Source organism: Ranitomeya imitator, chromosome 2 (assembly GCF_032444005.1).
Source record: "Ranitomeya imitator isolate aRanImi1 chromosome 2, aRanImi1.pri, whole genome shotgun sequence".
Taxonomy (NCBI): domain Eukaryota; kingdom Metazoa; phylum Chordata; class Amphibia; order Anura; family Dendrobatidae; genus Ranitomeya; species Ranitomeya imitator.
In genome coordinates, this window is record NC_091283.1 from 169,278,782 (window position 1) to 169,300,719 (window position 21,938).

The 21,938-nt window shown below is 47.9% G+C and overlaps 1 protein-coding gene across 2 annotated transcripts in view; it reads left to right on the forward strand.

Annotated features, from left to right (window-relative positions):
- Positions 1–21,938, forward strand: part of LOC138662375 (ficolin-1-B-like) — a 126,197-nt gene that overhangs the window by 78,552 nt on the left and 25,707 nt on the right. For both annotated transcript variants that reach the window (XM_069747915.1, XM_069747916.1), the window contains 2 exons: positions 18,635–18,667; positions 20,888–21,015. In XM_069747915.1, the coding sequence (XP_069604016.1) occupies positions 18,635–18,667; positions 20,888–21,015 (161 nt within the window). The remainder of the gene's footprint in view (positions 1–18,634; positions 18,668–20,887; positions 21,016–21,938) is intronic.

The following is a 21,938-nucleotide window of genomic DNA, read 5'->3' on the forward strand; positions in this document are numbered from 1 at the left end:
ACAAAATAAAATAAAATGATTGTTTCAGGGAGAATTTAGAAAAAAAATTAAAAAAAATAGGCTTTCTATGGCCCACTGAGTGAGAGAGGACGCACACAGGAGTCAGGAGTGGCACACAAGCCCAGAGGCCAATATTTATCTCCCACTGATTGATTTAGTGATTTTTTCAGGTAGATGTTGGAACCCAAATCAAGCAAAAAAATTAATAGGCTTTCTATGGCCCACAATTGGAGAGAGAGAGAGAGATGGCACACCCAGGAGTCAAGACTGGCACACAAGCAGAAAGGGCAATATTAATCTCCCACTGATTTGATTTTTTTTTTTTTTCAGGGAGACTTTAGAAAAAAAAAATACAAAAAAAATGAATTTTTCAGGAAGAATTTAGAAACAAAATAAAATAAAATGATTGTTTCAGGGAGAATTTAGAAAACAAAAAAAAAAAATAGGCTTTGTAGGGCCCACTGAGTGAGAGAGGACGCACACAGGAGTCAGGAGTGGCACACAAGCCCAGAGGCCAATATTTATCTCCCACTGATAGATTTAGTGATTTTTTCAGGTAGATTTTGGAACCCAAATCAAGCAAAAAAATTAATAGGCTTTCTATGGCCCACAATTGGAGAGAGAGAGATGGCACACCCAGGAGTCAAGACTGGCACACAAGCAGAAAGGGCAATATTAATCTCCCACTGATTTGATTTTTTTTTTTTTTTTTTCAGGGAGACTTTAGAAAAAAAAATACAAAAAAAATGATTTTTTCAGGAATAATTTAGAAACCAAATAAAATAAAATGATTTTTTCAGGGAGAATTTAGAAAACAAATAAAACAAAAAATAGGCTTTCTAGGGCCCACTGAGTGAGAGATGACGCACACAGGAGTCAGGAGTGGCACACAAGCCCAGAGGCCAATATTTATCTCCCACTGATTGATTTATTGATTTTTTCAGGTAGAATTTAGAACCCAAATCAACCCAAAAAATAAATAGGCTTTCTATGGCCAACTATTTGTGAGAGAGATGGCACGCTCAGGACTGGCACACAAGCCCAGAGGCCAATATTAATCTCCCACTTTTTTTTTTTTTTTCCAGGGAAAATTTATAAACCCAATAAAAAAAATAATAAATAGGCTTTCTATGGCCCACTATCTGAGAGAGAGAGATGGCACGCTTAGGACTGGCACACAAGCCCAAAGGCCAATATTAATCTCCCACTGATTGATTTATTGATTTTTTCAGGTAGAATTTAGAACCCAAATCAACCCAAAAAATAAATAGGCTTTCTATGGCCCACTATTTGTGAGAGAGATGGCACGCTCAGGACTGGCACACAAGCCCAGAGGCCAATATTAATCTCCCACTTTTTTTTTTTTTCCCAGGGAAAATTTATAAACCCAATAAAAAAAAATAATAAATAGGCTTTCTATGGCCCACTATCTGAGAGAGAGAGATGGCACGCTTAGGACTGGCACACAAGCCCAAAGGCCAATATTAATCTCCCACTGATTGATTTATTGATTTTTTCAGGTAGAATTTAGAACCCAAATCAAGCAAAAAAATTAATAGGCTTTCTATGGCCCACTGAGTGAGAGATGGCACACACAGGAGTCAGGAGTGGCACACAAGCCCTGAGGCCAATATTTTTCTCCCACTGATTGATGTTGTGATTTTTTCAGGTAGATTTTGGAACCCAAATCAAGCAAAAAAATAAATAGGCTTTCTATGGCCCACTGAGTGAGAGATGGCACACACAGGAGTAAGGAGTGGCACACAAGCCCTGAGGCCAATATTTTTCTCCCACTGATTGATGTAGTGATTTTTTCAGGTAGATTTTAGAACCCAAATCAAGCAAAAAAATAAATAGGCTTTCTATGGCCCACTGAGTGAGAGATGACACAGACAGGGATGGCACTCTAGCAGAAATGCCAATCTTAATCTCCCACAAAAAAAAAAAAAAAAAAAAAAAGGAACTGTCCTTCAATTACTATCTCCCTGCAGTAATCTCAGCCAGGTATGGCAGGCAGCAATAAGGAGTGGACTGATGCACAAATTAAATAAAAAGTGTGGACAAACAAACAAGATAGCTGTGCAGAGAGGAAGGAACAAGAGGATTTGTGCTTTGAAAAAAGCAGTTGGTTTGCACAGCGGCGTACACACAGCAATGCAGCTATCAGGGAGCCTTCTAGGGCAGCCCAATGAGCTACAGCGCTGAGGAAAAAAAAAAATGTAGCTTCCACTATCCCTGCACACCGAAGGTGGTGTTGGGCAGTGGAAATCGCTACAGCACAAGTGGTTTGGTGGTTAATGGACCCTGCCTAACGCTATCCCTGCTTCTGACGAAGCGGCAGCAACCTCTCCCTAAGCTCAGATCAGCAGCAGTAACATGGCGGTCGGCGGGAACGCCCCTTTATAGCCCCTGTGACGCCGCGGACAGCAAGCCAATCACTGCAATGCCCTTCTCTAAGATGGTGGGGACCAGGACCTATGTCATCACGCTGCCCACACTCTGCGTTTACCTTCATTGGCTGAGAAATGGCGCTTTTCGCGTCATTGAAACGCGACTTTGGCGCGAAAGTCGCGTACCGCATGGCCGACCCCGCACAGGGGTCGGATCGGGTTTCATGAAACCCGACTTTGCCAAAAGTCGGCGACTTTTGAAAATGAACGACCCGTTTCGCTCAACCCTAGTAGTGGTATATTGATGCGGTGAAACTGTGAACAATGATATACATAGAATCAGTGCATGGCATAGAACAGATACATAATACACATAATATACATTATGCATAACATTTAGAAGGCTAGTGACTAAACTAGGAGTACAACTGGTTAAACTAAGCTAATATAGAGCAGAAATATCTATAGGAAGCATAAAGACATACCGGCAATGCAATCGTAAGGGGGATGAAGTGAAGCGTCTTTCCTTGAAGGCAAGCCGAAGAAAGTGAAAGGAAAAATGGAGGGAAATGGAGGCTGAGCTACCATAATGCATTGCAAAGGAGGAGGAGAATCAGACATGGATAATACAAAAACAAGATTGAACTGCCAACATAACTCTGACCGCTAGAGGGAGCCAAAGCATCACAAACAAATAAAGGTATGAATATCCATACTGAGAAACCTGCAATTATGCAAAGAGATAATCAGGGTAACAATATTAGATGGCGGAGACAGAACACTCCCCGTCTGGCATCAACGGATGTCACTACTCCTTTCTTCCGAAGGCAACAATAGGACCAGTTCAGATACCGGTCTGGAAAATGTCTTAGGTTCATTCCCTTTGGTCATCCTTAGCTCAACTTTGCGGACGTTGCCGTCCTTGCTCGGGAACGTTGCGGTAACTAGACCAAGTGGCCACTGGTTCCGGTGAATCTGACAGTCTTTCACAAGAACAAGGTCACCTATGTTCAGATTAGGTTTAGTAGATTGCCACTTCGTCCGTGGCTGTAGGGTAGACAAATATTGTTTGCGCCACCTGTCCCAGAAAGTATTTGCAAGACTTTGTACCTGTCTCCATTGGCGCTTGTAGAGGTCCTTCGCGTCGAATCCTCCTGGAGGGGCACTGGCCAGTCCTGTTTTCTGGGTAAGTAAAGTAGCTGGAGTCAATAACAAAGGCTCCTCAGGGTTGTTAGGAACTGGAACCAGGGGTCTTGCATTGATTATAGCTGCAGCTTCAGCCATGAAGGTGATTAGGCTTTCGTGGGTAAGCCTCGCTGCTCCTTTACATTTTTCCATGTCACGAGTTCTGGTGGTCCTGAATGAACGAGCTATATGAGTCAGGCAGGTAATGGCTCGAGTAAGTGACTTCCAACTTGAAAATCTGTCGAACCTGCAAGATCCAAGCTGGATAACAGAGGTCATTGTATGTAGTGTAGACACCTGAGGGCGGATTTCAGCATCTGAGTCCTGTCCTACTAGTTCAAAGGTGTCTGGAAAACATTCCTCAATGTACAATAGTTTTGGTCCAGAGAGCCACGTTGTGCTTCCTAGTCGACTTGCGTCAACTGCTCTAGATGCATGAGCTGCGGGATTCTGGTCTGTGGGTATGTAATGCCACTGCTGTGGGTGAACTGATCTCCTGATTCGTAGCACTCTGTTATTGACAAAAACGTAGAATCGCCTGGTTTCGTTGTGGATATATCCCAGGACTACTTTGCTGTCTGAGTAGAACTTGGCCTGTGTCAGGTCGATATCCATTTCGGATGCGATGAACTCCGCTAACTCAACGGCTAAGACTGCGGCACAAAGCTCTAACCTGGGTATAGTGTGCTCTGGTTGTGGTGCGAGTTTGGCCTTTCCCATGACGAAACCAATGTGACACTGACATTTGGAGTCTACAGTTTTGAGGTAGGCAACAGCGGCAATTGCTTTGACAGAAGCATCTGCAAATACGTACAGTCTTTGGCTCTGTATCTCAGTAGATGGCACAGGGGTGTACAGTCTTGGCACATGCAGGTTGGAGAGTGCCGCTAACGAGTTCTTCCACTCTTCCCACTGGATCCTCTTGTCAGGTGGCGGAGGTGCATCCCAGTCAGATGTTTCCCTAGTTAAGTCTCTTAGTAGGGCCTTGCCTTGTATAGTAACAGGAGCTGCGAAACCCAAGGGATCGTACAGACTGTTGATGGTAGACAGGACGCCTCTACGTGTGAAAGGTCTTTCTTCCTGACTGACCTGAAAGGTGAAAGTGTCTGACTGTAGATTCCAGAGAAGCCCGAGGCTGCGTTGCATTGGTGCGGGGTCTGACCCCAGGTCCAGGTCTCTGAGACCATTACATAGGTCCTGAGAAGGGAACGCTTCCATGAGTTCTTGGCTGTCTGAGGCTATTTTATGAAGCCTAAGGTTCGAGCAGGCAAGCATGTCCTGAGCTCTCCTGAGAAGACTGATGGCAGTCTCATTTGAAGGCATGGCTTTTAGACAGTCGTCGACATAAAAGTCCTTTTCTATGAATTGTCTGACATCTGCTCCGTATTCTGCTTCTCCTTCCTGAGCCGACCTTTTGAGTCCGTAAATGGCGACTGCAGGGGAAGGGCTGTTGCCAAAGATGTGCACTCTCATGCGATACTCCGTGACTTCTTTAGTAGGATCATTGTCTCTGTACCAGAAGAATCTTAGGAAGTTCCTGTCTCTCTCTCTCACAAGGAAACAATGGAACATTTGCTGGATGTCAGCGATGAAGGCAATGGAATCCTTACGGAAGCGCATAAGTACACCCAGTAGTTTGTTATTGAGGTCTGGTCCTGTCAGTAGAACGTCATTCAGGGAGACATCATTAAATTTAGCACTGGAATCAAACACGACTCTGATCAGGCCTGGTTTCTTAGGGTGGTATACTCCGAACATGGGTAGGAACCAGCATTCTTCAGAGTCTTTGAGAGTGGGAGCTAGTTCTGCGTGACGGTTTTCAAAAATCTTTGACATGAAGGAGAAAAAGTGATCTTTCATCTCTGGTTTCTTTTGCAGATTACGAATGAGAGAGGAGAAACGTTGTAATGCCTGATTTCTGTTGTTCGGTAGACGTGGTCTGTGGGTTTTGAAAGGAAGAGGTGCGACCCAGCTGTTGGTCTCATCTTTAACGAGTCCCTTGTCCATTACCTCTAAGAACAACTTGTCCTCTACCGACATTGCCACTTGGTTGTCCTGCTTAGTTCTTTGGAAGACTGTGCACCCTAACTGATCCTCATAGCTTCCCGACACTATACTGCTGTCGTGAGTAAAGTCTATTAAATGATCATGTAGTTGGATGCTGTGTGGCAGTTCCCTGACATGGAACTCATTGTTACAAGGTTGAGACAGAGATGGACGTCCTTTCTCCAATGTATTTGTCAGCATGCTTGTCACAGAAGATGGGGCGTGCATGCGTCCCAAGCATACGTTGCCAATTATGACCCATCCTAGGTCTAACCTTTGGGCATAGGGAGCATTGTGGAGTCCATTGATATGAAGTCTCACTTTATGAACCTGTAGGATATCTCTCCCCAACAGCAGAATTATCTGGGCCTGATGGTCGAGTTCTGGTATAAGGTGTGCTATTCGTTTTAAGTGAGCGTGATGGATTGCTACATCTGGTGTAGGGATTTCAGATCTATTGTCTGGGATCTGGTTACATTCGATGATCGTAGGTAGTGGTAGGCAGAATTGTCCGTCTAAAGACTCGATCTGGTAGTCAGTAGCTTTCCTGCCTGCTGTAGTCACAGTACCTGCACACGTCTTTAAGGAGTAGGGAGTGCTTGGCCCTTTGATGTTAAATAGGTCAAAGAACGTTGATCTAGCCAAGGATCGATTACTTTGATCATCCAAGATAGCATACAGTCTTACAGCTTGGTTTCTATGGCCCTTCGGGTATACTTTGACGAGGCATATTTTTGAACAGGACCTACTGTCTATTGTCCCTTTGCAGACCTCGGTGCATTGTGAAGTGATCTCTGGCGTAGCTGTATCAGTGTTCCTTTCCTCCCCGCCATGCTCACTGTCAGCTGGCGTGTTTTGTGTACTCCATGGAGCTGGGCCAGGGTGTAGAGCGGTGTTATGGTCTGTGGTGCCACATTCTGTGCATTTTACACTGACCTTGCAATCCTTGGCGAGATGGGCTGTGGACGAGCAGCACTTGTAGCAGATACCGTTTTCTTTCAGGAAGCTTCTGCGATCTGGCATAGATTTTCCTCTGAAGGCTTTGCATTTCAGGAGAGGATGAGGCTTCTGATGAAGTGGGCACTGCTTGTCAGGGTCCTGCACCTTTGTCTCTGATTGGGAGCAGCCAGCAGACCTGTAATTAGAACCTGAAGAAGAAACATAAGTCTTGTGTACTGCCACAGATATTCTGCGTGGATTTGCAGGTGGTGACGGTGTGGCATATGGTATTGCAAAGTCAAAGCTGGGATCGTTTCTAATTCTCGCTTGTTGGTGTATGAAGTCTACAAAAACGGAGAAGGGAGGGAATGGAACGCTGTGTTTGTATTTGTACGTGGAACCATGTGTGAGCCACCTCTCCTGTAGATTGTAGGGCAACTTCTGGACTATAGGGTTAACACCTCTGGCTGTGTCGAGAAATGCAAGTCCCTGTAGGTCGTCCTCATATTTGGCAACTTGGACTTCCTTCAGCAGGTCGCTTAGCTCTCTAAGTTTCTGGAGACCTTTGTTAGATATTTTAGGAAAGTCATCGATTCTTTTGAACAAGGCTCTTTCTATTACTTCTGCTGAGTCGTAACACTCATCCAGCCTTTTCCAGATCTCTTTGAGGCCAGTCTCAGGGCGGTTTATATTAATGTCTCTGATCCTTACTGCGTGTTTGACTGACTCTTCTCCCAGGTATTTGACTAACAGGTCTATCTCTTCCCTGTGTTGTAGCCCCAAGTCTCTAATCAGGGGCGGACACAGACCGCTTGGGGCCCCTGTGCAGGAAATGTGCCTGGGTCCCCCTCCTTTTAAGGCGACAAAGCTAAGGGACTGTTATACATAAGTGAGTACACGTTATATTAATGGAATGTGTTATACATAATAATCGATAATAATGTCTTCCTCCACCTCCCCCATTATAAAACCCCTCGCATCCCATTATTGCCCTCTCCCCCACCCCCATGATTTCCCTCTTCGCAACCTACATTATTGCTTACTCCCCAACCACCCCATATCATTGCCCATTCCACCACCTCCATCATTGCCTCCTCCCCACCACCCCCATCATTGTCCTTTCCACTGCCACCATCATTTCCTCCTGCCCCACCACCCCTATCATTGCCCTCTCCATCAACCCAATCATTGCCTTCTGCCCCGTCACCCCCATCATTGCCCTCTCCTCCACCTACACACACACACACACACACACAGCACCATTCACCTCTCTGCACACACACACCTCACCTCTGCTCGCACGGTATCCTGAAGCCGCACCATCGCCGGCAGCTTCCTGTCTCACACAGCCGCAGCGCTGAATGATGATGTCATTTAGTGCTTCTGTGTGGCAGGAAGCAGGATGGATCCATTCCATGCAGCGATGCTCCACTGCCTTTTTCTCTTGCAGGCAGCAGAGCTGCAATCCCATGATGGCAATCTGACCAGGGGTTCCCCGAAGCCGGATAAACTGGCCAGTTTGCCCTCATTATTAGCCACCCTGCAGGCAGGGCCGGTTTTGGGCAAAGTGGGGTCCTAAGCAAAGTTTAAAATGGGGCCTCAAATCCGAACACATTGCACATCACACAGAAGCATTTCGGTTGTATTTACAAGCGCTGAGTTCAGGCCATTAGACGAGTGTGATCGACAATACTGAAGTCGTTCAACGCTTGTTTCCTGGCCTCTTTCCACCGTCTGAGAAAGAATGATGGGGACAGAACGGCGCAGCCGCGTAGTATACAGCGCAGCCTCATGATATACAGCACACAGCCTCACGGTATGCAGCGCGCACAGCCTCACGGTATACAGCGCGCACAGCCTCACGGTATACAACGCGCACAGCCTCACGGTATACAGTGCGCACAGCCTCACGGTATACAGCGCGCACAGCCTCACGGTATACAGCGCGCACAGCCTCACGGTATACAGCGCGCACAGCCTCACGGTATACAGTGCGCACAGCCTCACGGTATACAGCGCGCACAGCCTCACGGTATACAGCGCTCACAGCCTCACGGTATACAGCGCGCACAGCCTCACGGTATACAGCGCGCACAGCCTCACGGTATACAGCGCGCACAGCCTCACGGTATACAGCGCGCACAGCCTCACGGTATACAGCGCGCACAGCCTCACGGTATACAGTGCGCACAGCCTCACGGTATATATAGCGCGCACAGCCTCACGGTATACAGCACGCAGCCTCATGGTATACAGCGCGCACAGCTTCATGGTATACAGCGCGCGCAGCCTCATGGCAGCGCAGCGCAGCTCCCCCCCCCCCCAGGATGGCCCCACAGTCCAGTGTCTGTCAGAGCAGGCAGAGCGGGGAATGATGGGAGAGGGAGCGTCAGGTGACGTTCTCTCCTCCATCATTCATTGCTTTGAACTCTACCGGCAGACGCCGGTATAGTTCAACGCGGCGGGGGAGTCGGCGCTGGGGGCAGGCGGGCCCCCCTGCCTCACAGGGGCCCCATAGCAGCTGCGTGATGTGCCGCTAGCTGTGGGCCCCTGGGGGAGCGAGGACCTAGGCAGCTGCCGGCCCTGCCTGCAGGGGCCCCCTGGAGCCTCCGGGCCCCTGTGCAGCCGCACAGGTTGAACAGGCGGTATGTCCGCCCATGTCTCTAATGACATTTTGGAAGGAAGCTTTCCAAGCTCTGTAACCTTCAGCTCGGTCAGTGAATTTCATGAGTCCCTTGGCAACCAGTTCACGTCGTGTGAAGAACTTGGCAAATTCTGTCGTGAACCGGTTGTCAGCAGAGTATACTGGTGATGGGTCGCCCTGATAGTGATGTGAGGTGCGTTCGTACCTGTTAGTGTCCTCATGGTGGCGCCAGCCGGTGTCGTATTGCTTCGGCCTGATGTACGGTGCGTCAGCAGGGTGATCCACGTTGGTTACCTGATGAGGGGCAAGGTAGTCATTAGCAGAGTTGTTTTGCCTCACATTTTCAAATTTGTTTCTGTCCTGAGCCTCGTGACGACTCTCGCTCACTTCGCTGGAGGTGTCGTATTCTGGTTTTGGTACTGGTTCAGGGTTATAGTTTGGATCAGGAAGGTCATTAACATACTGAGATGTGCGTTGTGGTGAGTCTTGCAGTGGAAACTACAGACTCGACGTACTGCTTTGGCTATGCAGCTTGGGATTTTGCGCGGCTTCTAGCGATTCTGATTCGGCGAGGGCTGCGGCAGCTTCCCTTTTTGCTGCTAGGCTTTCTAAGGCGGCATCCACACGTGCCTTCTCTAACTGCGACCTTCTCTCTTGATCGGCTTTCTCATCATCTATGCGTGCTTTTTCTAACTGCAACCTTCTCTCTTGATCGGCTCTCTCATCATCTATGCGTGCTTTTTCTAACTGCGACCTTCTCTCTTGATCGGCTCTCTCATCATCTATGCGTGCTTTTTCTAATTTAAGTTGCATCTCTTGGTCAGCAAAGCTCGCTCGTATTTTGGCAGCTTCAGCATTTGCGCGGGCAATGGCGACAGCGCTGCTGATGGATGTTGTCTTTGAGGAGACGGAAGTAACAGATCTTGTCCTATGCGATTTGTGAGACATGGTGTCTTGGGAAAGTGCTTGGCTGTGCAGAGATTGCTGTAGCTGTATTTAGTCCCTGTGTAGCCGGTGACTTGAATCCCACTAGTTGGATGGCTGCCGTTTCACTGTTCTGTCCTCACTAGCTGAGGCAGGCTCATACGTAGCTATACAGTCAGCTAAACCGCTATACCGGGGTCCAATAAGGAGACTGTGGTTGAGTCTGTGCTTTATTAAACGTAGTGGTATATTGATGCGGTGAAACTGTGAACAACGATATACATAGAATCAGTGCATGGCATAGAACAGATACATAATACACATGATATACATTATGCATAACATTTAGAAGGCTAGTGACTAAACTAGGAGTACAACTGGTTAAACGAAGCTAATATAGAGCAGAAATATCTATAGGAAGCATAAAGACATACCGGCAATGCAATCGCAAGGGGGATGAAGTGAAGCGTCTTTCCTTGAAGGCAAACCGAAGAAAGTGAAAGGAAAAATGGAGGGAAATGGAGGCTGAGCTACCATAATGCATTGCAAAGGAGGAGGAGAATCAGACATGGATAATACAAAAACAAGATTGAACTGCCAACATAACTCTGACCGCTAGAGGGAGCCAAAGCATCACAAACAAATAAAGGTATGAATATCCATACTGAGAAACCTGCAATTATGCAAAGAGATAATCAGGGTAACAATATTAGATGGCGGAGACAGAACAGTTTTGAAAAGTTGAAAATTAAAAATTAAAAAAAAAAAAAAAAAAAAAGAATCCCAAAAGCGCACTCCACCATTCTGTGTGCTCGTGTTAGGCAGTAATTAAAAACTCTCTTTGTTGGCATCAATTCACTACTTGAGTAAGGCTCAAGCAGGTGTTCCGAGAGTTGGAACGCTTAATCGCCAACACAGACAAATGGCATTGGTGGCCCAGAGGTTTCAGGCAGTGGTCTTGGTGGTGGAAATTGGAAGGTGTTTCCATAGAGATTACGCCCCATTGCAGACACCTTGAAAACTTGGGAATGATTGGAGTGGCCATAGGCCTCAATATCGACGGCTATAAATTTGTATTCTGCATCGGTGATGGCCATGAGCAGAATGGAGAAATATTTTTTGTAGTTAAAAAATTCAGATCCAGATGCAGCAAGTTTCACAATGCGGATATGTTTCCAGTCCACTGCACCCAAGCAATTGGGAAACTGACACATTTGTTGACATTTTTCTGCTATTTCCAGCCAACTCTCCGTTGTGGGATGTGGTATAAATTCGCCATGTAAAAAGGGCCAACAATGCACGGCAGGTGTGCTTCACAATTCCCGAAATCGTTGAAATCCCAAGTCTGAACTGAAAATGTAGTGACGAAAGGGATTCTCCAGTTGCAAGGAATCTGAGGGGGAAAAAAAGCAAACATTAGTACAAAATACCAGCAATAAGTCAGCTTTAACAGTAGGAGATACAATAAAAATGGCTTACCTGAGAGTCACCATCAGACGTTCCTCCTGTGAAACTGAGAAGCGGCAATATGTGTCACTTCTTGCGATGAGGTGTCCAATCCGCTCCACCAACAAGTCGAAGTTTTCCGCTTTCATCTGCATGTAGCTGAAAAACTTCTCGGGGTTTCCTCGTAACTTCATGTATAAAGTAGAATAAACCCCACGTGTCATGAATCCAAAAACGCAGTCGCCGCAGACGCATGATGCACTGCTGTCTCTCTCGCTCCTTCTCCAGAACAATCGCTTTCAAACAATTCACCTCAACAGTAAAATCCACAGAAATCTTCAGAATGTTCACCATAACGCCTTCCATCTTCACAACTTGCTCCTCTACAACCTGTCAAAGATGGGCTGTAGGAACAATGTATATATAGGTTTTCAGTAGCCAATCACGTTTGGGAGCCTCCCATGGGTGTTTTTAAAAACCGGATCCGTCGTAAAATGGATAAAAAAATGGATGCAAAACAGATGGGATGGATCCGTTTTTTTGCCGGATCCACTAGACTGTTCCGGCGGAAAACCGGATCCGTTGCATCAGTTTTTCACAATTTATGCCGGATCCGTTGCTTCGGCGCAATGCCAGATTTAGCCTGATGGCAAAAACCTGATGTGTGAAAGCAGCCTTAGTTGGAATAAGGGGTTTCCAGGCTGGGAGGAGTTACAGATGGGTGTAATGCAGAACGGTGAGATATTGTGGAGAAACTTCCTTGCTAAAGGTACCTTCACACTGAACGATATCGCTAGCGATCTGTGACGTTGCAGCAGCAATCTGGATCCTGCTGTGCCATCGTTGGTCGGAGCAGAAAGGCCAGAACTTTATTTCGTCGCTGGACTCCCGCAGACATCGCTGAATCGGCGTGTGTGACGCCGATTCAGCGATGTCTTCACTGGTAACCAGGGTAAACATCGGGTTACTAAGCGCAGGGCCGCGCTTAGTAACCCGATATTTACCCTGGTTACCAGCGTAAACGTAAAAAAAAAGAAAAACCACTACATACTTACATCCCTGGTTACCAGGGGACCGGCATCGTTGGTCGCTGGAGAGCTGTCTGTGTGACAGCTCTCCAGCGACCACACAGCGACGCTGCAGCGATCGGGATCGTTGTCTAGATCGCTGCAGCGTCGCTTAATGTGACGGTACCTTAGCAGCAGAGCAAGTGAGATAACAACAGGAGATGGAAGATGGATTAGTGCTGGGGCTGGAGACTGCTGAGGCGGTGCGGGACCCCAGAAAGGGCAGCGTGCAAGCGGTCACCATACAGTGTAGTAATCATTCTGAGAAGAGCCGGGGCCTACGGCCGGGACTAGGCAGAACTGAGTGCGCCTTTTACCTTTTCCAAGAGAAACCGGATGGGGGAATGATAGAAGATGGTGGACCTATGGGCACGAGAGCTGCAGGAGGGAAAGGAGAGTCTTTGGGACGAGAGATGCTAGAGAATGCAGGGAGAAATCAGGAAATGCAAATGAAGATGAACTGTGCTGCATCTGTGTTAAAACCCCTGTCTTCAAGTAAAGTTGAACAGTTAAGCATGAATACCGAGTCTGGAACTGTTTGTGTGAATCCAGAAACTGGAACTAGGAATACAGAACCAGAAGGAACCCGGGAGCCAAATGTGAGTGTTCTACTTTACACTTATCGCACACAGCTGATGGAACATGGTTTCCTTTGTGGGGTGCCAGGGTGTGGGAACACAGCAGCTCGACGCCACGACCAGGGCTGCCACTAGAAATTTCGGGGCCCCATACTGGCAAAATTTTCGGGGCCCCCTTGAGACTCCACCCAGGCTCCACCCCAGCCCCGCCTCCAGGCTCCACCCCTCAAACTGTCCACAGTCCCACTGCTCTCTCTTGGAAAAACTCCACTTCTCACCAATCACACATTAACAGTTCCCATCACCAGATCACATACATAGCAGGCAGCTTTTGTTTTGGCCAAAAGATTTTTTAAGCCGCCACCATAACACGGTAGACACTTTTGGCCGGGCCCTACTCTACTGTAACCTATTAAATATTTGTTAAAATATGCAATACAATTTAGGTATATTTTTATTTATTTTTCAATTTTTAAAATGACCAATAATATCACATAGAAGGAACAAATACCACAACACCATGACCAGATGACATATTACCACCACAGTGATCGAATAATATCACATACAAGGAACAAATACCACAACACCATGACCAGACCACATATTTCCACCACAGTGATCGAATAATATCACATACAAGGAACAAATACCACAACACCATGTCCAGACCACATATTACCACCACATACTGACTGAATACTACAATTCTGATCAGTAATTTAAAAAAAAGCACCATACTATCACCATAAGTGCCATTATACACAGGAGATCTGTACTTAGTATGCAGTGTCTGTGTACAGATAATATAGTGATCACTAGTGAAATTATACACAGGAGCTCTGTATACAGTGTATAGTGTCAGTGTATAGGTAACACACTGACTCACCAGTGACGTCTCTAGGTGAAGTCCTTCATCTTTCATCCAGCACAGACTGCCATCATTTCATCCAGCCAGGACTTCTCGCTGCAGGAAATAACACAGTTATCTCGAGCTCCGCTTGCAGAGCACATTACTTAATTTTTCACAACTTCTACATTACACCACATGAAGAAGGCGACATAGTATCACTCTATACAGTAACATGACCGCCCCCCATTTAAAACAGTATACTCAAAAAATAAAATAAATACATCACTGCAGTAATAATATCCCTAAATTAGCCCCTATGGTATTAATAATATCCCCCAGCCTGGCCCCGTGTGTCTCATTCCTGGCGTCAGCCAGATGTTCTCCCATCCTGCCCTCATGAGTATCCATTCTGCCCCATATGATCTCCCCATCCTGCCCCATATGATCGCCCCATGTGATCTCTCCATCCTGCCCCATCTGTCTCCATCATATCCATCCTGCCCCATGATCCTGCACGATCTGTCTCCAATTCTGCCCCCAGTGTCTCCAATCATGCCCCATGTCTCCATTCTGCCCCCTATGTCTCCAACCATGCCCCCATGTCTGCAATCCTGACACTTGTCTCCAATCATGCCCCCTGTGTCTCCATTCTGCCCCATCTGTCTCCAATCCTGCCCCATCTGTCTCCAGTCATGCCCCCATGTCTTTCATCCTGCCCCGTGTCTCCAATCATGCCCCGTATCTCCATTCTGCCCCGTGTCTCACATTCTGCCCCAATGTCCAGCATTCTGCCCCTGGGTCTCACAGTCTGCCCCTGTGTCCAGCATTCTGCCCCTGTCACTGTGTCCAGCATTCTGCCCCTGTCACTGTGTCCAGCATTTCTGCCCCACTGTGTCCAGCATTCTGCCCCACTGTCTCCAGCATTCTGCCCCACTGTCTCCAACATTCTGCCCCACTGTGTGTCCAGCATTCTGCCCCACTGTGTCCAGCATTCTGCCCCACTGTGTCCAGCATTCTGCCCCACTGTGTCTCGCATTCTGCCCCAGTGTCCAGCATTCTGCCCCTGTCACTGTGTCCAGCATTCTGCCCCTGTCACTGTGTCCAGCATTCTGCCCCACTGTGTCCAGCATTTCTGCCCCTGTCACTGTGTCCAGCATTCTGCCCCACTGTCTCCAGCATTCTGCCCCACTGTGTGTCCAGCATTCTGCCCCACTGTGTGTCCAGCATTCTGCCCCACTGTGTGTCCAGCATTCTGCCCCACTGTGTGTCCAGCATTCTGCCCCACTGTGTGTCCAGCATTCTGCCCCACTGTGTGTCCAGCATTCTGCCCCACTGTGTGTCCAGCATTCTGCCCCACTGTGTGTCCAGCATTCTGCCCCACTGTGTCCAGCATTTCTGCCCCACTGTGTCCAGCATTTCTGCCCCTGTGTGTCCACCATTCTGCCCCACTGTGTCCAGCATTCTGCCCCACTGTGTCCAGCATTCTGCCCCACTGTGTCCAGCATTTCTGCCCCACTGTGTCCAGCATTCTGCCCCACTGTGTCCACCATTCTGCCCCACTGTGTCCAGCATTTCTGCCCCTGTGTGTCCAGCATTCTGCCCCACTGTGTCCACCATTCTGCCCCTGTGTGTCCAGCATTCTGCCCCACTGTGTGTCCACCATTCTGTCCCACTGTGTCCAGCATTTCTGCCCCTGTGTGTCCACCATTCTGCCCCACTGTGTCCAGCATTTCTGCCCCACTGTGTCCAGCATTCTGCCCCACTGTGTCCAGCATTTCTGCCCCTGTGTGTCCAGCATTCTGCCCCACTGTGTCCACCATTCTGCCCCTGTGTGTCCAGCATTCTGCCCCATTGTGTGTCCACCATTCTGTCCCACTGTGTCCAGCATTTCTGCCCCTGTGTGTCCAGCATTCTGCCCCACTGTGTCCACCATTCTGCCCCTGTGTGTCCAGCATTCTGCCCCACTGTGTGTCCACCATTCTGTCCCACTGTGTCCAGCATTTCTGCCCCTGTGTGTCCAGCATTCTGCCCCACTGTGTCCACCATTCTGCCCCACTGTGTCCAGCATTTCTGCCCCTGTGTGTCCAGCATTCTGCCCCACTGTGTCCACCATTCTGCCCCTGTGTGTCCAGCATTCTGCCCCACTGTGTGTCCACCATTCTGTCCCACTGTGTCCAGCATTTCTGCCCGTGTGTCCACCATTCTGCCCCACTGTGTCCAGCATTTCTGCCCCACTGTGTCCAGCATTCTGCCCCCACTGTGTCCACCATTCTGCCCCACTGTGTCCAGCATTTCTGCCCCTGTGTGTCCAGCATTCTGCCCCTGTGTGTCCAGCATTCTGCCCCACTGTGTGTCCACCATTCTGTCCCACTGTGTCCAGCATTTCTGCCCCTGTGTGTCCACCATTCTGCCCCACTGTGTCCAGCATTTCTGCCCCACTGTGTCCAGCATTCTGCCCCACTGTGTCCAGCATTTCTGCCCCTGTGTGTCCAGCATTCTGCCCCACTGTGTCCACCATTCTGCCCCTGTGTGTCCAGCATTCTGCCCCATTGTGTGTCCACCATTCTGTCCCACTGTGTCCAGCATTTCTGCCCCTGTGTGTCCAGCATTCTGCCCCACTGTGTCCACCATTCTGCCCCTGTGTGTCCAGCATTCTGCCCCACTGTGTGTCCACCATTCTGTCCCACTGTGTCCAGCATTTCTGCCCCTGTGTGTCCAGCATTCTGCCCCACTGTGTCCACCATTCTGCCCCACTGTGTCCAGCATTTCTGCCCCTGTGTGTCCAGCATTCTGCCCCACTGTGTCCACCATTCTGCCCCTGTGTGTCCAGCATTCTGCCCCACTGTGTGTCCACCATTCTGTCCCACTGTGTCCAGCATTTCTGCCCCTGTGTGTCCACCATTCTGCCCCACTGTGTCCAGCATTTCTGCCCCACTGTGTCCAGCATTCTGCCCCACTGTGTCCAGCATTTCTGCCCCTGTGTGTCCAGCATTCTGCCCCACTGTGTCCACCATTCTGCCCCTGTGTGTCCAGCATTCTGCCCCATTGTGTGTCCACCATTCTGTCCCACTATGTCCAGCATTTCTGCCCCTGTGTGTCCAGCATTCTGCCCCACTGTGTCCACCATTCTGCCCCTGTGTGTCCAGCATTCTGCCCCACTGTGTGTCCACCATTCTGTCCCACTGTGTCCAGCATTTCTGCCCCTGTGTGTCCAGCATTCTGCCCCACTGTGTCCACCATTCTGCCCCACTGTGTCCAGCATTTCTGCCCCTGTGTGTCCAGCATTCTGCCCCACTGTGTCCACCATTCTGCCCCTGTGTGTCCAGCATTCTGCCCCACTGTGTGTCCACCATTCTGTCCCACTGTGTCCAGCATTTCTGCCCGTGTGTCCACCATTCTGCCCCACTGTGTCCAGCATTTCTGCCCCACTGTGTCCAGCATTCTGCCCCACTGTGTCCACCATTCTGCCCCACTGTGTCCAGCATTTCTGCCCGTGTGTCCAGCATTCTGCCCCACTGTGTCCACCATTCTGCCCCTGTGTGTCCAGCATTCTGCCCCACTGTGTGTCCACCATTCTGTCCCACTGTGTCCAGCATTTCTGCCCCTGTGTGTCCACCATTCTGCCCCACTGTGTCCAGCATTTCTGCCCCACTGTGTCCAGCATTTCTGCCCCTGTGTGTCCATCATCCTGCCCCCCCGGGCCCCCCTGGATCGCAGCTCTCAAAGAAAAAAAAAACCACGACTTCTTACCTGGCCATGCTCCTGCGCCGGGCGAAGATCCCCCCAGGCTCCACACAGACGCATTCGCCGGGCCCGGCGGCTGACAATGACGTCAGACGCCGGCGACGCCGGCGAGTGCGCACTGCGGCCCTATTCAGCTGCCAGCCTCAGACTGGCTGGCGGCTGTTAACCATTGACGTGCGGGCGCTGGCCCGCACGTCAATAGTGTGCCGCTGCCGCAGCGCCTGCAGGGGGGGCCCGGTGACCAGATGAGACGTGGCCCGATGCGGGCCCCCTCTGCTCACCGGGCCCCATACGCCAGTCACGGCTGTCATGCCCTGATGGCGGCCCTGGCCACGACTACCACCCTGGCCACCTCACATAGTCACTAAGGGGTTAAACAGATATGGACGGTGCCAACACTGCTCGTGGCTGATACAGCAAGGTGTCAGCTATAGTAATAATATAGTATAGTAATAATAATAATAATAATAATAATGTACAGCCGACAGCTGTTGGATTGTCACCTGTATGGGTATGCTATTCTCTTATATCGCAGGTCAGTAAAAAAGACGTATTGACGGTCATTAAGGGGTTAAAACATGGCTACTTTCTTTTAGATAAAGGGTCATTCTTATCCGTGGTCTGTGTCTGGTATTCATATGATGGGCCTGACCTCAATATCCAAGTCAGCTTGTGTTGTTACATAGGACCACAGTCAGTACCCATCAAATCTGTGCCGAGCCTGCAAGTCTCATTTTTATACACTTAAGAAATTATATGGCACCAATAATCCATTTACATACATATTGTCACAATTACTCGTTGTCATCTTTTCTTAGGAAGCAAAGGAGAAAAAGGTGAAATATTTCGAGGTAAGATAAGGACTTTGCAGATATTAATTTACTGGGTGACCAGACATTTCGGTATCAATAGCTCACGGCAGACCCGAAGTTAGGTGCATTAACTAGGTACATAATGTTCACTTTCGTTTTTTTAAATGTCCTCATCATAGGGGGAAATTCACTCGAAAGAGGCCACAAATATTCCATTATAACTCCTCTTAGAATGAGCACTCTGAACCCAAAAAAATACTCTTCATACCTTGATGTATGAGTCATTAGCTGCATAACATGCAATGATGGAAGTGCCGATTTCAGCAAGATGGTGACATAGTACACATGCAATTTTGCCTTTTCTGCAGATCTTTGATGTGGCTGAACATCGGGACAGTTATCTTGCTCATAACTTATCACTCTGATGTGGGGGTGTAATGTGGCTTGGGGCAGAAGCTGTGCACGAGGTACTCTTATGCCACGCCATGACATGCTACTGAAAAACTGAGTCCTGATTCGGTGGGAATGTGCAGTCGTGTTTCCGTTGTGGACACTCCACAGTGTAGCTCTGCCACGCTGTGATTGGTGCCAGTCCCTTTGGAACCCACGATAAGGAAACCACACCAGCTTGAAGTCCTTTTTACTAACAGCCACGTGAGGCTACGTTCACATTTGTGTTGAGGAGGGCTGCGGATGGCTGTGTACTTCTTCCCTTCTTCCTCCGTGAAGCTCCGCCTACTTCTGTATGCATCCTGCGTACCTATCTTTAACATTGGGAACGCAGGACATGCAGATGTATGCAGATGCGTCCGCATGGGGCGATTTGAGGTGTGCGGCGACCGCATGGAAACGCAAAATTTTGCCTTTCCGTGTGGTCGTCGCACTCCTCAAATCGCCGCATGCGGATGCATCTGCATGTCCTGCGTTCCCAATGTTAAAGATAGGTATGCAGGACGCATGCAGAAGTAGGCGGACCTAAACGGCAGAAGTGCGGAAGTTGGCGGAGCTTCATGGAAGAAGTCCGCAAAGCCCCTGTATGCAAGTGTGAACCTGGCCAGCTCCTGAGATCTGCACAACAATAAGGCATTTCTTCACATACACACACACCAGGCGATGATTGCCTTCCTCTTCTTCCTTTTTCTATCACTAACTAAAAAAACAAGAACTGCTAGACTGGTCCCTATTATCCCTCCCCAACTATGGGCCGGACCTACAGTTAACCCTGTCACGCCTGACTAACAGAAACTGCAGGCTCCAGGAGGATAACACATATAGAACAGTACATTTTCATACATTTATAACAAGGGTTTCCAAAGAGGTGCAACGTCATCCTCTCCATCTCTACAGGGGCATCCTGGCTTTTTCAAAGCTCCATATGCTGAGGAGCATATTGTATATTATTGAATTCAGAATGCTTTGTACGAGTGAGACCTGTTACAGAATATTCGGGGACACTTTCGAGTGAATCTTTCTGCAATACATATACTGTACTGACTCAGTTTTGGAACACACAAATTTCATGTCATAAATGGATCAGTTGCGTAGCTGATGCAAATGGAAGCAGAGGGGCTTCATTGATATTATGGGGTCCATGTTGGTCATGTTATGTGTCAGTTTTTAGAACAAAAGAATGAGCACATCACGCAGAACTTTTTTTCTGTTCTATTAATTGACACACAACAGAACCCAGACACGCCCCATAATATGGCTCTTCTGATTTTATTTGCACCAGTGAAGCAACTGATCACTTTTTGCCATAAATTTCATTTGTCTGACTCAAAAATCAAGTAGCTTCAGTTTTCTGACAAAGTCTTCCTCCAATTCTCTGCAGGTCCTTGTTCATACACTTCCAATAAGGGCACCTTCCCTTTTGGTATTCTAGCAGTCTTGTTCCCAGGGCTATGCAGGCAAATAGGCCAACATGGCTTTTGCTACATGGTCGCATGCAAGCGATTCCAAATAATTCTGAAACTACTCTGAGCTCTGACTAGGGCCTATGGCCAGTATGCAACTTTCATCAGCATCTCCATGTGATGTGCCTTCAGGAGAGAAGGACATTTCCTGAAATTCACTCACTAGCTAAGACAATCAACTTGCTGTTATCGCTCATATATTACATTTTTATACAAGCACATAGAGCAGAAATTCTCCATTATTGTGCTGCTGTTAGGAGTTGGATAAAACAGAGTAACATAGGGAAAAAAAATTATATATGTATATATGTATGTATGAACATGCATGTTCCCATTTATTTTGTAGCTGCAAAGAACTGTAAAGAGCTGAGGGACCAAGGAATTATTTTCAGCGGCTGGTACACAATATACCCAGATGGCATGCAACCTTTGATGGTGCTGTGTGACATGATCACGGATGGAGGAGGTTGGATAGTAAGTTTACAATTGCACTTTCAGATGACTGATGATTTTTATGTGGCCTCAGTGTGGCAACAGTTCTAAAATCTTTTGGATATTTAAAGCTCTAAAAAAAAGATCAAATACGCAATTTTTGAAAGGGAAAGATGAGCGATATGTAGAGAAAGTAGAAGGTATAAGATGTTATAAAAGTGTTTAAATGACTGTAAGGACAGAAGAAAAGAGGGGAGAGAAAGAAATGTGTTCACGGTAGTCTGTAAACAGGGGAAGAATGAAAAAAATTGGTAAAAGTAAATATTGGCAATCCAATGTTTCCAGACTTTAGGAGGATTGTCTTGTTTTGAGTATTCAAGAATTTATCCAAATTGACTTTGGTTTGGTTTAAAAAGAAGTGCACAATAATGGAGGTTGGTTGGGCAGCAATGAGTTTACATGAGTGTGAATCAATGTAAAACCGCAGACAATCATATTAATGCAACATTTATACCTTCATTATTTTCATAAAACCCTTTGGCTACTGATTGCTTTCATCTCAAGGGCAAGCAAGGACCTAATTGGGCAATGATAGTCCTGCAGAAGGATATTTGAGTCTATAGACATCTATGTTAAAACAATTTGTTCAAGGTCTGGAGTTGTAAACTTATCTTTTTTTATATAACTTCTGTAGTGCAGCGGGGTTGGTGCCGTGTGACCGGCAGTGACCACAGGGAAAGTTCACAGCAAACGTGTTTAATGTCAAAAACTCACACAGTCGCAGCCGGGAAAAGAGACAGTCCATAAATGTGTCCGGGGGCGACTGCACCATCGTATCACCCTGCAGGGTGTCAGTAGCTTGCTCTGCTGGGCCCTGTTTACTCTCACACAGGCTGAGCTTTTGCAGAGCCGACTGCTCTCTGCTCGCTGCAAACTCCACTCTGATACTGACACACGGAACCCTC